General features: G+C 32.3%; 1 protein-coding gene and 1 pseudogene across 4 annotated transcripts in view; one reads left to right on the top strand and one right to left on the bottom strand.

Annotated features, from left to right (window-relative positions):
- CCAR1 (cell division cycle and apoptosis regulator 1) overlaps positions 1-17,696 on the bottom strand; it is a 41,560-nt gene continuing 23,864 nt past the window's right edge. For 2 of the 4 annotated variants that reach the window (XM_039871969.1, XM_039871968.1), the window contains exons 14-26: positions 16,852-17,062; positions 15,954-16,037; positions 14,300-14,485; positions 10,543-10,599; positions 9,573-9,764; positions 6,503-6,742; positions 6,010-6,121; positions 3,426-3,508; positions 2,940-3,086; positions 2,114-2,234; positions 1,841-2,026; positions 1,120-1,325; positions 1-399 (exon numbers count right to left, since the gene is read on the bottom strand). In XM_039871969.1, the coding sequence (XP_039727903.1) occupies positions 340-399; positions 1,120-1,325; positions 1,841-2,026; positions 2,114-2,234; positions 2,940-3,086; positions 3,426-3,508; positions 6,010-6,121; positions 6,503-6,742; positions 9,573-9,764; positions 10,543-10,599; positions 14,300-14,485; positions 15,954-16,037; positions 16,852-17,062 (1,885 nt within the window). In that variant the 3' untranslated portion in view covers positions 1-339. The remainder of the gene's footprint in view (positions 400-1,119; positions 1,326-1,840; positions 2,027-2,113; positions 2,235-2,939; positions 3,087-3,425; positions 3,509-6,009; positions 6,122-6,502; positions 6,743-9,572; positions 9,765-10,542; positions 10,600-14,299; positions 14,486-15,953; positions 16,038-16,851; positions 17,063-17,696) is intronic. The other 2 variants (XM_039871971.1, XM_039871970.1) reach the window with 1 other exon arrangement.
- Positions 12,124-12,221, top strand: LOC120609777 (uncharacterized; annotated as a pseudogene).

Below are 17,696 nucleotides of genomic sequence, written 5' to 3'. Positions count from 1 at the left end.
TACAATTTTCTAGGTATTTTAATAAAAGACATTTGGTAATTAAATACTATTGTCAATTAAACTGATGAACTTTATTGGGGTTAAAACTATAACAAAGTTCATCCTAAAACATTTTGCAATGCAAAATTATTTCACTCAAGGAGTGTTTTATAATTTCAATGCCAGGAATTACAAGCAATTTTCAAAAGCAGAGACTCTCACATTCATAAAACTTTATACATCATTTGAACTAACAGATATTTATACTACTAAAATCAAACATGCATCACTTTCAAACATTCTTGTATCATGATTTTTTTATATTACATTATTTAACACCATTCCTCATCACTACGTGTATTATACACTTGCGCCATTCTCCTTGGATTTCTGATCTTTATTGTCACTCTTCACATTATCCTATAAAATAACAGACAAGAAAAAGTATATTTTATTAGATTTTCTTAAAGGTAACTGTAAAAAGTAATAAACATTAGTAAATAAAATACTCTAGATAGATTGTTTTACCATCTATGGAAAACTGACTCTGGGAGCAATTATGAAAAAAATCTCTCTCAATTCTATCAGAACAGCTTCTAGTACTTGAGAAAACCACCTGGGTCCTGAGAAATTAAGAGGTTATTATAACAGTATATTTCTTGCACTGTAGATTTTTTCTCTTCTTGTTCTGAGTGTGGAAAGAGTGTAGAAGATCTCTCAATTACTGAAGTTAGTTTACAATGGCACTGAGTTACTAGATTTTTTTTTTTTTGTAATAAAAAATACTAATAATTTTGACAGTGCCAAAGACATTCTCAATTCTGTCCAATAATAAACAGGTTTAAAAAAGAAGTGAATGGTTTTAGCTTCCTCAAATTCAAACTCACTCTCTGGTTTCAAAGAAGAAATACAAATAAAATTTGCTTTGAAAAATCAGTACACACAACCCATGTTGACATCCCAATTAAGTTCCAGAAAAATATAATCTTTTGGGACTTGCTTTTGAATAATCTGATGAAGGGCAGAATGCTATCATTATTTGCTCCTAGAAAAACCACCAAGAACTTAATAACATTAAAACTAGCAGAAACAGATTTAAAAAGTGAAACTAAAAATTGGTGAATGTATAAAATTGCTAACCTTCTTGAGAACAGTGTGGATTTCATCCATTACTGTGGATAAGTTTCTGATTGTCTTATTCAGTTGGTTTTCAAATTGCAAATTCATGTTTTCTGAAATCTTTAAGTTGTCTTGTAACTGACTAAGGTCCTTTTTAACTTCTCTGAGTTCACCAGAGAGGCTTTTGTTGGAATTTTCCAAATTTAATATGGTCTTTTCATCTTCATCTGTTAAAAAAAATCCAAAATTTACTATTAACCAACTTGAAATACCCAATTTAATTTTGAGGTTAAAAATACTTAAGCTAAGAAAATAAAAAAAAAATCCTTTAAAATGGTCACAAATGTCAATTTCAATAATTATTAAAGTACACTGCAATACTCACTTCATTTAAATGATGTTTTAGCTAAGAATTACATCTAAATCCAGGTTCTACAGTTAAGATGATGGTACAAACTCGAGAAAGTAGCAGAAATTGGTAAAAACTAAGAGGATTAAAAGGATAAAATAGAACAACGAAAAAATCTGAGAATGCACATGAAGATCTAAGATTAATTCTTATAAAGCTAAGCAATTTCTAACCTTTAACAGAAATGGTCAAAAGTAAAGTTACAATTTGTGGCCTAGACTAAAACACATGGATATAAGTATGCCCATATGCACAGGTACATATGTGTATGTATACACATATGCATCCCAATAGAGTGTTAAAAGTACTGACATATCCCATTCTGTTCTTTACCTGTTTTTTCTTCTAGTAACTGTAGCTTCTGTTCTACTTCAGCTCTTACTTTTTCACTCTTTTCCAATTTTTGCAAGAGGCTTCCTACATCTACCATTGCACCATTATACACAATCAGGCCAACATTTTCTTCCACATCCTTGGATTCCTGTTTCACTGTTGGTGTTGGAAGTAATAACCTGTTTCCTATAATATAAAAGATGTCATATTTTATTATTTTTTCTTAATAATACTATTATATAATGGCACAATCTTAAAATAACATATGCAAACCTAGCATATCTTCATGTAATGCTTCAGACTCTTCATGGTTTTCTTCATCTTTTGAGGTGTCTGTTAGTTTCCGGTAAAAGCAAGATTCACGAAGTACTACTTTATTAAGAAGCTTCTTTACCTGTTATATAAGCAAGTAAACAAATAAAAAAGATGAAAATAAGTTTTGACTCTCTTTGAACAACTGTATGATGAATATCAGTGGCATCTGTTTTCTAAGGTATTCACTCCCACTAAGTTAGAGCAATTAACCTTTAAACTGTCTTCTTCATAAACCTAAAATCCAAATTATCATTTGAAAAAAACTTTTGTTAAATCAAGTCCAACATAGACAGAAACACTAATACATACATTTAAGTATATATATGAAGATGCACAGTTTGTAATTGTAAAAAATAAAAACCACCCAGCAACTGGGACTAGTTAAGGTAATTATGGTACATCTATACCACAGAATACTATGCAGTCATAAAAAGAACAAAGTGGATAGGTCTCTATTTTCATGGTAGAATGATGCCATGATAGATTGCTAAATGATAAAAGTTATCTATCACTATGTATAGAATGTGTTGTTTATAAGACTAGAACTATCATATATGAGCTGCTTACAAAAAGATACTAGAAGAGGGGAACTAAAGGGAGAGACTTTTAACTTTTTCACTTTATACATTTCAGAACTGCTTGACAGTATTGCAATTATATTTAGTATATATACACTATACTATACAGTACGTATATACTATATTGCTTTTATATTTCACAAAGTCAGAGATTAAAAAGTTACTTAAAAATGTTTTTTGTTTTAAATATTCACAAGACAGATTACCTGAGCCCGAGAAAGATGTAGTCCAAGAGTATAAAGTATTTCTTCCAAATCCTTTTCAAGAAGGTAACCACAATGGCTTTGATCAAAATAAACAAATGCCATTAACAGATCTCTGTTAATCGTGATCATCTGAGTCTTTTCTTTTTCCTAAAGAAAATGTGAAAGATATAGTATATAATTTTTACCCCCGAAAAGTGAGAAACTGAGAATATGTCCATATAATAGCAAAAATCTGAAAAGACCTTTGTCTCATTTTAGCTCAAATAAGTTGTTATGGTTTATGTGTATGGGAGAAAGGAATAAGACACACTGGTCATCCGACATAACCGCAAACATCAAAATACAACTGAATTTTGCTCTGAGCGGTGATATATAGATATACAAGGATCAAAAAACTTCATAACTGTGTTATGTTTAATAGTAAGTCTAGATTATGTAAAAAAGGAAAATTATCACATTTAAAAAAATAAATGATTCAATAAGTACCTTATCTTTAGAGGGCCTCTCCTTGCAGTACCTGTTGATGTCTCTTTTGTCATCTCGTTTGTTTATTTCTTCCTCATCTCGATCTATAAAATACAACAGCAGCAAAAAACTCCTTAATATAGACCTTTGATTACCAGAAACCAAAAATACTCTATTACTGATTAGATTCCAAAAGACACATTAGCAAAGAAATATCATATGAATAAAAGATCTGGATTTTATAAAAAACAATTATAAGACTAGGAAGAAATTTATTAAGAGACTAGAGGGAAGAAAAACTTGACTTTACTGAATCAAATTAAACACCTTATTCCATAAATACCTGAAGGACATAGTGCAAAAAATGAATTTTATAAATAATGTTGAAAATTATAATACAAATTTAAACAAAACAGCAAAGTATACTTTCTAAAAGCTAAAAGGAAAAACAGCCAACAGAGTAAAACTGACTACAGATTATTGCAAAATAATACTACATGAGAAATTAAGATGTTCTTGAGATAATTAAGAAGGCCTAAAAGATGTGCTAGATGTGCTAACACTAACATGTTTCTCATGATGAAAGATGGATAAATTATTCTTTAAAAAAAATTAGTACAGTAAGGTAAATCTGTAACTGTGGAAGATATGACTTGAAATCCATACTTTAGTTGTCTTAATAAAAATCAAATATCAAAAAGAATACTTGACAATTTATACAAGTCATGACATTAACTTTATTTTCTAGATTAGAATACTATATTTTGTTTTTATGAAAATATAATACAACTTGTGCAAAATTCAAAATACAAGAAAGCAACTGGCAAAAAGCAAAGTTCTTTCTTTTACTTTTCCCTAGGCTACCCAGGTTTCCAAGACCTCTCAGCCATCACCTTCAAGTCAACCACCATTACCAAATTGTTATGGGGCTAATATTAAAGAATTAATCTGCTAAGGGCTAAATTATATCCCCTAAAATTCATATGCTGAAGCACTAACCCTCCCTAGTACCTCAAAATGTTACCTTATTTGGAGAAAGGGTCTATACAGAGGTAAATAAGTTAAAAGGAGGTAATTAGGATGAGCTCTAATCCAATGACTGGTGTCTTTACAAAAAAAGGAAATTTGGACACAGATATGCTGATAGAAGATGACGTGAAGATACAGGGTGAAGATGGCCATCTATAAGCCAAGGAGAGGTTTCTGGAACAGATCCTTCCCTCACAGCTCTTAGAAGGAACCAACCCCACCAGAGACTCTTTGATCTCAGACTTTTGGTCTCTAGAACTGAGACAATAAATTTCTATTGTTTAAGCCACCCAGACTGAGGAACTTTTTATAGGAGCCCTAGTAAACTAATACATAATCCTTTCATGAATCATATGCAAATATTAAAGTCTTTGAGATACTACAAAGCGTATTCATAAACATTTCATACATATATCTGCATTTCATACATATATCTAAACGTTACATATATCTACGATATATGTAAGCAGCTAAGCAGCTAAAAAATTCTGTGGTAAACATGCAGACCTTTGCTTAACCTAAGTTTCCCAAATTTATTTGGCTCTAGTACGCTTTATTAAGCTTACACCTGTTAATATCTTGGGACACTCTGGAAAAGACCGCTTTAGGTAAGAAGTTGTACTTGAACAGTAAAAATATAGAAAACACTTCATATTAAAGAGAATATACATGCTAAAAACATGCATGCACCTGGATGACATTATGCTAAGTGAAAAGCAGCCAGTCACAAAAGATCACGTGTTGTATGATTCCATTTATATGAAATGTCCAGAATATCTATAGAGACAAAAAGCTAATGGTTGTCTAGAACTGAAGAGGTTGTGGGGAAATGGGAGTGACTGCTAATGAGTACAGGGTTTCTTTTTGAGGTAGTGAAAATATTCTAAAATTGGTTATGGTGATGGCTGTACAACTCTGTCAATATTAAAAACCACTGGGTTGTATACTTTTAATTAAATATGTTAACTGTATGGTATGTGAATTATATGTCAATAAAACTTTTACTAAAAAAAGAAAATAGGCAAATATTGTAAAGCTAGATTGTGGTAATGATTTCACAATTCTATAGTTACTAAGAATTATTAAATTGTATACTTCAAATAGGTGAGTTTTGTGGTTATGTACTGCAACCTCAATAAACTATTTTAAAAACCCCAGAAAACTGACAAGTATGCAGTGGAACTTTACCGGTATTTTATGGCTGGCATCTATGACCGGCGAAGTTATCTACTGCAAGCAAAGTAATCTGAATGATAGGTAGATGGGTATTTATTATTCGAAGTTATCTACTGCAAGCAAAGTAATCTGAATGATAGGTAGATGGGTATTTATTATTAAGCACCATGTTCAGGGAAATTTCTTTCCCCAAGTTGGGTAAGTATTAATTACAAATGGGACACATGATAAAATTAAACATGTCTTAATTCTGTTACCTAAAAAAAAAACAATTATTTAACAGAATATTTTACTATTTCTATTCAAAAAACAAAAAATATTAAAAGTATAGACTTCAGTGATACAAAGTCACTAAACAAAAAAATGTATTTTCATCCTAAGAAATAAATTTGAATCATACCATCTTCTTCATCCTCAGCTTCTTCAGCTTCCATTGGATCATACTCATCCTGATTATTATCTTCTTCAGTTTCATCATCATCTTTAGAATCATCTTTTCTTTTATCATCTTTCTGTAATTTAAAATGTCTTAAAATTAAGCAAGGTATCTCACCAAACATTAAATGACAAAACTCAAAAACAACTAAATCCACCAAATTTAGTTGAAATAGAATCACATTATAAGTTTATTGTAACAATAATACTCTTTGAGAGTAAACTGCCGTTCACAATATATGTAAATCAAATCTTTGTGCTGTGCGGCTTAAACTAAAAAAAATTTACTATAAAACTAGTTATAGATTTTCACATGGGCTTTAATTCAAAGACTTAAATTCTAATACACTAAAACCTTTTAGTTTGGCCTTTATGTTTCACTATTCACTATTAGTTACACTCTACAAGACTAATCAAAAACTTCTAAATTAGGTTGCTGGTCACAGATAATTACGGACCTTCCTTTCATCTCTATCTTCTTTTTTATCTTTATCATCGCCTGATTTTCTCCGTTTGGGTTTTGGCTCATCAGTTTCATCATCTCTTTCTTCTTTTTTATCTTTTCTCTCATCTTTTTTACTTTTCTTTTCCTTTTCTTTTTTGTCCTCTTTCTCAGGAAGAGATAATAATGATTTGTATATTCTGACACCAAAATCTCTTTGAAGCATTTCATTGAAAAGTTCTGCAAACAATGACACCTATGAAAAGAGACCAACAGTAACCCAAACATCTTTAATAGAAACAGTGAAAATAATCCAGGACAATTGGTAATTTATCATATAATAATTTGCAATATGTAACAACGTGACTAACAACAAATTTATAATAACTGATGTCAATGATATTCAGAAGCCTCAAAATCCTCAAAATTCCTTCTGCAGATATAAATACTATGTTTTGTATACTTTTGGTCAAATATTATGAAAAATACACTGTACTATAGAAAATATGAAAATCAGCAGAAAAAAATATTTCTACTACCTTACACAAAGTAATCTTTATGGTAAATGTACTTTATTTATTTAATAGTTTTAATGAAATGTCTAGAACCAGGGACTGTTCTACGCACTGTTATAGCAGTGAAGAAAGTAGATAAAAATCCTGACTCTTATGAGCTAACAATATAGTGGGGAAAAGTATGATATACCAAATCAACAACAAATTATAAGAAAACAAGCAGGATGAAAGCATAGAAAGTAACAAGAAAGTAATCAGAGAAGACCTCTTTAATCAGGTGACATTTGAAAAGTGACCTGAAGGTAGCAGGGAAATGTCAATATAGATATTAGAAGAGATTTGGGCAGGGGAAACCAATTCAAAATTTTGAGTAGGAGGCACACATTATCATTATTACTATGCAAGGATCCATGGATAATGACTGTTAACATACTCATGAACCTAAAATTATACTTGAAATTTTCTATGTAAATATTTCTAAGGTTAACTGCTTTCCACAGATTAACATGAAATGTAAAATACATAATCTTTGGCAATCTGTTCAGTGTATTTGGTAAAACAGACTGTTTTCCCCATCATAAAGAATAATACAATATATTCATGTTATAACTGATGTTATAATTTATTTTTCTTCAATTCATGTTGTCTTTACACATTTTAAATAAAAAAAATCTATTATCAGTAAAATGACCATTAAAGATGTTAAAAATTTCACTTTATCTTAACCATTAATATAAACTAAACAAAATCTGCATAAATAAATTGCAAGAGGAATATCTTTTCTTTAGAGTTTTTTATTACCTAGAGATAAAAAGCAGTAGTTAAAATGTTAGAATGGAAGAAATCTAGAACAGTAACTAGAAGAGCAGAATTAATTCTGCGTCTTTTCATTTACAAGCACTGAAAGACAAAGATACATCTAGCATTAATTAAATCAGCCCCAAATTTATAATGTTAATAATATAAGCTTTTTCTTAAAGATTTTTTTTAACTCATGTATCAAAATAACTTCTGCATTCAGGGGGTGACTCCATAGTGTAGTGGTTAGCACGTCTGCTTTACACCCAGAAGGTCCTAGGTTCGTGCCCCAGGTGGAGCCACAGACCGTAGCCTGGGTGCACCAGGCCCCCCCGAGTATGCCGAGGGTGCCAGGCCTGGGTGCGCCAGGCCCCGGCTGCACACTGTGAGCATGTGGGAGGGGACGCCCCATCTTCGAGATCCAGTTCTTAAGGAGAAACAGCAACATCCATAGGTCAGGGGTGGAAGTGGGAGAGGAGGGGGAATTAAAGAGGGGAAAAAAAAATAACTTCTGCATCCTAATGATAGGTTAGAAGGAAACTAATGAAGGGGATATGTTAGGTGGGGAAGAAAAAAATAAAGAATCATTTTGTTAGCAAAAGGCTGTTTTGAAATCGTTTTGTTTCCACCACAGCAGCATTAATTTGAGATCCTCCTATAGCGTCGGTCAAATATACAGTATATACTTTACAAGCAGTAAGTAATACCAGAGAGTATTTTTTTTCATATACTTAAATCCTGAATGACTACTACATGGTAGATACCACCAAGTTAAATTCATGGCAACTGGTAATACAAATAAAATCATATAGTATATAATGTTTAAAGATACTACCTTACTGGCATTAATGTATCAAAAATTGTAAATATTTAAGACTTGTAATACTTGTAACATATTTTATATCAAGACATTTGCATGCATCTTACATGTTCTAACTGCCAGGAATCCTCTGTTTGCAACTCTCTAGTCTAAGTACTTTATTTCATTTTCATTTTATCATTTGATAGTCAATGACTTCTTGGGTCAAGTAAGTATGACTAATGTTTGCAACATAATTTATAAACTTAAAAAAGTGAGATATGTCACTAAGATACAATAATTAAACATAAGTATAATTTTATACAAGTTATTACAAAATTAATATGCTGGGATAGTTTACATTGTTTTATTCAAAAAATAAAGCAATCATTTATTTAGGGATAAAAGTCTTCAATTCTTTTTGGAAAATGCCAAGCCATATGTTGCAAAGCTCCTTTAAAATAGTACAAAAAACAGATTCGTGTTGAAAAAATAAACATCAATTATTTTACCTTATAATTCAATCAATCACAAAAATTTTTGAGCCCATTAATTTATATTTTAATTCTAAAGTAATAAACTATTATCTCACTTCTAAGAGAGGCAATTAAACATTATGTATCATATATCTCCTGATATTCTGCTAAAAGAACACATTACTACGTGTGAAGTAGTCTTATGAAAAAAACTATAATTGAATCTGAACCTGATTAAGATTTTAGATTCAACTATCCATTTACAGAAAATAGAGGCCAGAGGAACATTTAAATCATACCACAGAAGGCAATCAGCAAAAGTGAGTCTGTAGGAGTCAGTCACCCCCACCAAAGAAATTGCAAGGAAAAAAATAAAAAAATAAAAATAAACAAAAAACAGAAACAATGAAAGAGGCACTCAAAGAAACTTAAGATATATATTACCCAATCAAAATGTGTGGCCTTCATTTAGTTCCCAATTCAAAGTTAAAACATTACCTCAAAAGAATGTTCTTTATTATCCTCTAATCTGTAGTCCAAAAGTACACTCAAAGACATGATGCTACAATCAAACTTGCCACTTTTTGCAGCCCAATTTGGATGTACAATAATGGCTGGTTCGTCAGGCAAAATATATCTTCTTTCTCGACGCTGGCGTTCCATTTCTTCTTGACGTTTTCTTTCTTCTTCCTAGATTATTTGAAATTTTAAGTAAAGGTTAAACCTCCATGTATAATATGTACATACAGTTGACCCTTGATCAATACAAGTTTGAACTTCACAGGTCCACTTATATAAACATTTTTTTCAATAAGTACCTGTAATGTTTTTGATCTGTGGCTGCAAGTCTACGAATGCAAAGGGCCGACTGTATGCATTCATCTAACCTATTTTATATAGGAGACCTGAGCACTCGTGGATTTTGGAATCCGCAGTGGTTCCTGGAACTAATCTCCCACAGATACAGAGGGTAGTTAATTTTGGGGAGCCAAAAGTTGCATTTAAACTTCTGACTGAGCAGGTGTTCGCACCCCTATCTCCAGCGTTTTTCAATGGTCAACTGTAATCTAATGTATACCACGTAAAGAAAAAATTCATGTGACTCCTTTTGGTGATTATACCAACCATAAAGCTGAGAAGGGAGAAGAGGTCAAACTGACTAAAGAGGATAATAATTTTTATGGCTCTTAATTTTCTTTAGATTTCCCAGCATAAGAAACTGCCTTCTAAAGAGGAAAAAAGAAAAACCTATGTAAATGTTATATAAACAAGGGAATTCTGAGAAAATGGTGGTACCATAATTTCTGGATCTTCCTGAATCTTCACATTAAAGAGAGACAGAAATCTAGATACAAAAACCAAAATCCATGTACATTCACAACAAAACAAGGTAACAAGATATCTCCATAATCCCCAATGTACAAATGAGTAGGAAAAAGCCACAAGAACTAAAAGATCTATGTGTTACTGGTGTCTGTGTTGGGGAGAAAGTAGAAAGAGGCAATGGAGTGGTGGTCTGACGGATCTAAGAGGAGGAAAATCACAAAATAATCAATAGGGAAAAAAACAGTAAATCAATAGGCATTCCCTGGAAAGTGTGGCAGGTCAGTATAACAGTAGCAGCTAAAACTAGGCAAGGTTCTACCTCCAATAATAGTGTGTATAAAGGGTCCATGTTAACACCTACGAGGGCCTATAATATTCTAGCCCCAGGAACTTGCAAAACTGATTTACCAGGGCATCCTTCCAGCACAGGGCCCCACACCGAGGAGAAACTTCTGGGAGTAGAACGAATAGTGAGCAGGACAGTGACAACAGAGATATGAGAGAAGGTCCAGATAAAAGCGATAGAGAGCAAGAGAAGATAGAAATCTCAGAAAGCAAGCCACCATATTTTTGACAAAACAAGAAAACAACAGAGCTCTGTGAAGTAAGAAGAGCTATCCCAAGCAACACCCTTCCAATACAATTTTAGGCAAACTAAATTCACATAAAATGAACAACAGAAAAGTACTGAGGTCAAATTCCACACAAAGTTACTATTTAAAAAAAGAGAACAAGGAGCAGAATTACATCCCTACAGGCAATGAAAGTGAGTAAAAGACAGATAAAAATTCTAACTTCTATTTTAAAGTGTGCTAAAAGACATTAAGAAATTGTTACAAGGCATGAAAGAAGAATATGAATAAAAAATGAGGTGCTAGCATTCAGGAAACAATTAGGAAAAATAAGTTTCAGAAATTTAAGAGTAAAACTGGAAACAATACAAAAGCAAATAAATACCTTAAGAGAACAGAAGTCGGGAAAATTTAAAAATCAAATGAAAACAATTGAAGAAAAAAAAGGCTAATATTGAGAAAGCAACAAGGTTCAGTATGAGATAACAAAATTCCTTAAAGCACAAGCAAGGGAGCAGAATACAAAAATATATTATTTAAGAACACTTGCTTATTTATAGCAATATCCACAATAGCTGAGAGGTGAAAACAATCCAAGTGTCCATCAACAGATGAATGGATAAATAAAATGTATATACACACAATGGAACATTATACATGCTACAACATAACTGAACCTTGAAAACATTATGCTAAGTGAGAGAAGCCAGAGACAATGAGAGATGAGCTTCAGAAACAATGACAAAAGGCTTAGTGGTAAGCATTAGATACTTACTTGTAGAACCAAGATTAAATGAGGATTAAATGAGAGTACAGTATGTACTGCTATATGCTAAAACAATGTAATTGTATAACATAAAAATGGTTAAGGAGAAAATAGGGATAAAAAATACAAGAATATTTTTATATTAACTTCTGCAATAATCTTGATGATGGTACTATTAGTATTCTGTATCTGTAAATATATTCTCACCCACTGGCAAAAAAACAGGGTAATCTGAGCTTCAATAATAAGAATTGAAAAAAAATTAAAACTCATTTAAATATGATTAAATTAATAAATTCTTAATGATATTCAAAAACAAACATGTAACGATCTGAAGATGGCAGGAAACCTATTTATTATATTGAAAACTGGACAAACAAAAATAGTACTTGCTTCAGTAGCACATATACCAAAATTAGAACGACACATCCTCATGGCCCCTGCATAAGGATGATGAAAATTCATGAAGTGTTTCATATTTAAAAAAAAAAAGAAAAAAAAAAGAACCAAACACCAATTCTGCCTTCGACAGTAGGCCCTTTGTCCCCATGAGTTTTGCATCCGCAGGTTTTGTATCCCTAGATTCAACCAACTGTGGATCAAAAATATTCCAGGGGAAAAAAATCCCAGAAACTTCCAAAAAGCAAAACTTAAATTTGTTATGTGCCAAGCATTATGCTGAATACACTCTAATGAAGCAATACCCTGCTGTAGCCTATCTGCAAATACAGATTATATGCAAAGAGTACGCCATTTTATATGAGACTTGAGCATCCGTGGATTTCGTTATCTGTATGGATCCTGGAACCAACCCCCAATGGATATTGAGAAAACAATGGATACTGAGAAATAACTGTATATATATTTAAAAACTGTATCACTGGGTATTTAAATAGCAAATGAGGGGAATATGTGAAAATAAAATGATAAGAAATACAGTATCACTGTTTTTCAACCCAAATGAATCAACAAAGGATTTGAACACCAATGGCCACTAATATCAAAAAGTAAGAACTGGTTCTTCCTTGTCTCCTCTTTCTACTCTTCCTGTCCTGAACAGTTCAGTTCTAAAGCACAACTCCAAGCAAAGCAGATGTCTATACAAGGGATGGAGGCTGGCAGGAAGGGAGAGCAACAATGGTCCAGGCACATGAGCTGCCCAGTTTCCAGGTAAAGAAACCCGAATAGAGCCAGGAGGGCATCCATACAAAGAAACAACAGAGGGTAGGGAGTCGGACCAAAGTAGAATAAGGAGGGTATAGTAAGTATCTAGATTGGAAATGGAGTGCATTGGACAACTGAGCTTGTAGTAAGCAAATATATTAAGTATAATGGAAGCTACATTTCTCGTTCTTGAAGAAAGAAGTTAGATATATGGAAAGAGAGAAAACTAGAATGAACTCTGTGAAATTAGAGATATTAGTATAAATTCCTGACTTTCAATATACATAAAGTACCAGGCAGGGCTTTCCCAAGGGGAAATAGCTGATTCCAGAGCTAGGGCAGGTATAGTACACAGTGAAAGGTATAGTACACAGTGCTGCAAAATAAGGAAGTCCTCAAAAATTGATGAGGATATATCAAAGGGCACAGAAGCCAACTTGAAAGGGCTCCCAGTGGCCAACTCTGAACAATTTCACTATCAAAAAATATTTATAACCTATTGAATAAAATATGAGTCCATGCATTTCTTAAGGTTAATCTCTTACATAATCCCAGAAATTTAACATTGGTTCAATATTATCTAATATCACATCTATATATATTATCAAATTTCTCTAATTATCCTAAAAATACTCTTTATGGCTATGTTTTTCCCTATCTAGGATCCGGTCAAGTTTCAATCAGTGCATTCAGTTGTTATGTCTCACCAACTTTTAATCTAAATAGTTTTTGTCTTTCATTAAACGGACATTGTTTTTAAAGTTCAGATAAGTTACTATGTAGAATTTTTCATATTCTAAATTTATCTGATTGTTTTCTCAAAATTAGATTAAAAAGTAAACATTTCTGGCATGAATACTATATAAATAACAGTATATACTTCCTAACACATTGCATTAGAAAAAAACATTATGTTGGTCTATCCAACAAATGGTGCTAAAACACACTTCTCATATCCTTATATTTCAAATTCAGAAAATAAATGACAGGTCTATACATCCAGGGGTTATTCTATCGGGCATTAAAACAGTCTCCGAGTCTTAAGGATTCAGATGCAATCAAACATATATCAGAAGCAGCAAAATTCTGGAACACTTCACACCAGAACTCAATCTCTGAACTTAAAGGCTCTGTCTGCCCACCAAATTTTGTCTCATTTTCTATATCTAAAACATGAATAATTAATTATTCATTTCCAAAAATAAAAATACATGGTGGTGGTTACATGACTATATGCATTTGTCAAAACTTACAGAACTGTTTGTTTACTAAAAAGACTGAATTTTACTGTCACGCAAATTCTATCTTAATAAAAGTACACCATACATACTCTATGAACTCCCTATAAACCAGTATTATACTGAATAGTATATTTAAACAATTTAGTATATACATACCTCTTTATCGTCTTCAGATTTCCTATCATCCTCCTCTTCATCTTCTTTTTCAGATTTCTCTAATTCCTTTTGTTCTTCTTTTTGCTCTTCTACTTTAAGCTGTTTTGTCAGGCGGGCTATTAACTGGGATTTTAACCCTTTGGAACTAAGGGCTCGACTTTCTAATTCTTTTCGGAGATCATTTACCTAAATATACATAGGAGAAGAAAATGGGATACTGAAATAGGAAACAAAATGCAATTATCTTCTCTCTGATTTTTAAAACGTTGGTGAAAGGGGTACTTATACAGCTCATAAAAATGTTTGTAAAAATGCAAACTGATAGACTTTAAAAAATAATTTATGACGTTTTAAGATGCTTAAAAATAGTTAATGCTCTGAACCAGTAATTCTCATCTCTGGGAATTTACTCTAAAAAAAAAAAAAATCCTAAACAGAAAAAAAAACATTTACACATTCTTTTTAATAGTCACTCCCAGCAAAAAAGTGGAGAATCTAAATATCCAATATGAGTAATATCTAAGAAAAAGTACATCAACTAGATGGAACAGTATAGAGAAATTAAAAATAATTACATGAGAAACATTAATATTAATTGAAAAAGACGAGATAGTAACTTTTTGATACATTAGAACCAACCAACCAATCACAATACTTTTACTCTGAAAAAAATAATGGAATATGTAAAAATTTTAAGAGTGGTTGTGTTTGTGTGACAGGCTTCAGTTATTTTTTCTTGTAAGTATGTAACAATTTTTAAAATAAATATGCATTACATTTATAATCAAAAGAAATACAAGTTTTAAAATAAGAAACTTAATAGAAAAGCCATCCTTTAACTAAAAGTCCTGGGATGCAGGCTTAACCTATTTATTTTTTTGAACCTATGGACTCTACATGAAACATGATGTTGATCGTGACTACTTGAAATAATGCAGGAATAACAAACATTCTTATAAGATACATTCTCTCTAATTATTAAAAATAGCAATGTGAGTTAAAAATCTAGTTTCATAAAAAAGAAAAACTTTTTTTTGGCTGAGAACAGAAGTTAATCAAAACGTCAGTTTTTGTGTTAAATAAACAGCAGAATCGAGTAATGATCAGCCTCCGATCTTCTTATCTATGCAGAATGTATACATGTAGAATCCATGGATCTACATTCATATTATGGGCCCAGAAGTGCAAAACTATAGGAAAATAATAGGTTGAGATGGGGAAGGGGGAAGCAAAACAAACAAAACCAAAGGTTTTCAAAAGAGGCTCTTATGTATTATCAATACAGCTCAGATGTAGTATCAATCCACTTTTTAATTCTAAATTTTACTTTAAAAACTGGATCTTTTCTCTATGTTTCTTCCCTTCTCCTTTAAGTTACTTAAGTGCAGAAATTCTGCCTTCTTGACCAGTTCCCAAATCAGAAAACATTGCTCACACCACAGGCACTTGTATATTGCATTCAACAAACATTGGCTAAACTGATTTATGACATCCTCTTTTACTTAATTTTTATATACACAAATACAATATAGAATATGTAAAATCAATGGACTTCGTTTTTAATGGCTCTTATCTGAAAAAACACAAAACACTGTCCCCATTCTCTACCCCTGTTCAGAGATTTTAAATTAAATACTATCTTTTTCAAAGTTACCTTCATTGTCTTTGGATCAAGTTTAGACCAATGGGTAGGAGTGGAAATTTCTTTAGCTTCACCATCATCCTTCTCTTCTTCATCCTGATACACAAAGTTAAGAACATAATTACTATTCTGAAACCTTAAAATAAAGGTAATTTATTTTTAAAAGTCTGTTGCTGATCTGTGCAAGGTCACAAATGTTTCAGATTGTCTTCTCCTAAAGTTATTATTTAGGCAAGTCCACGTACATACATTCTACCACTTTTAATTGATCACAAAGACACTCATCAGCCAATCAAAGCCAGATCTGTGAAACACAAAAGGGTGATAAATTACAACACAAAGGATATCAGGGATGCACAAACACTGCCGGTCTCCACTAACCACACAGTGTGTGATCTTGCCCCAATTTTCAAGCCACCCAAAGTCAAGACTGATTTAGTAAGACCTTTCAAATGTACCAAAGACGATGCCACATAGCCTGAAATTTCAAATCTCAGACTTGTGGTTGTCCAATTTCAAATATCCATGACTAGAACTGATGACCGTGAAAGAGAAAATTTTTTAAATTTTAGAAAATGGCAAAATGTTTAAATGGCTTAATACTGAATCTTGCTCAACAACTGGTCCCAGATTCCAGCAACTAGACCTATGATAAAAACAAAATTCTGTGCAATTTAAGCACAACTTATTTTCCTTTGAGGTCTCAGCACTCTTTAAAATTAGAATAGACAGATTTTTTTTTTAAACAAAAAAGAACATACAACTATACTGCTGAAAGCTGGATTACCAGTCGCTGTTAACAGTTATGTTCCTCCATGTGTGTTTGTTATGTAGTGTGTGGTGTGCATTTGTGCCTGTGTTCCTGTGCCTGTGAGAAGCGGAAATAGAAAAAGGGATTAGCGTTCAGTGCCTGTTCTCCATCAGCCTCCTTGCGTTCACCCTGAAGCTTCTCGACCAGCTGCTGCTTGTATCCTCGGGAGAGGGTTTCCCACTCTGAGCGGGTGGGAAGGCAATGCCAAACATCCGGGAAAAATAAAACCACTGTCTCCACATGAGCTGGAACTGTACGCCCCTTGTGGGTCTCCTCAGGGCGATGGTAGCGAATCTCTGCAAAACGGTACCTGTTGCAAGGGAAGAAGCATGTTGGAAAAAAAATTCTAAAATACATTTTAAAGACCCTAGTTCACTTGTAGCACATCAAGTAAAGAAATTTTGCTGCAAGAACTTGAGGTTGGTCTAAAGAAAAAAAAATTATAGAAGCCATAGTTCCTCTTTTGGTACATTTGTATAATACTTATAGTTAAAAGAAGAATATGTTCCCCAAGGCATTTTCAAGTTTGATTACAGAGCTACCCATATTTTAGAGAATACCTGAAGAAGCTGGATAGCTGTTCAGATTTCATGTGCTAAAAAAAAAATTCTCAATTAAGTCACAAGCAATATACTAAAATACACAGGTCAAATAAGCCTCAAGAGAAAATATGGCTGAACAAAAATTATCAGCAACTACATCATTTTATAACAAAAGAATTATAATGAAATGAAGTTCTCTTGACGATCTTCTCCAGCTATGCATGAAATGAAAAGTATTTTCAACATACATCCAACTTCCAAAGTACAGCATAACAAAACATTTATATTTTCAGTTTATTTTGATTAGTTCTTAATCCTTTTCCCCAAAACATTTTTGGCACCAAATAAACTTTTGCTACAAATGGGGATTTTTCCTTTGAGATTACCTGCACGATCAAGGTT

Source organism: Pteropus medius, unplaced genomic scaffold (genome assembly GCF_902729225.1).
Source record: "Pteropus medius unplaced genomic scaffold, Ma_sr-lr_union100, whole genome shotgun sequence".
NCBI classification, from domain to species: Eukaryota; Metazoa; Chordata; class Mammalia; order Chiroptera; family Pteropodidae; genus Pteropus; species Pteropus medius.
The sequence above is the reverse complement of the archived record's forward strand: the minus strand, read 5'-3'. Positions and strand labels throughout refer to the sequence as shown.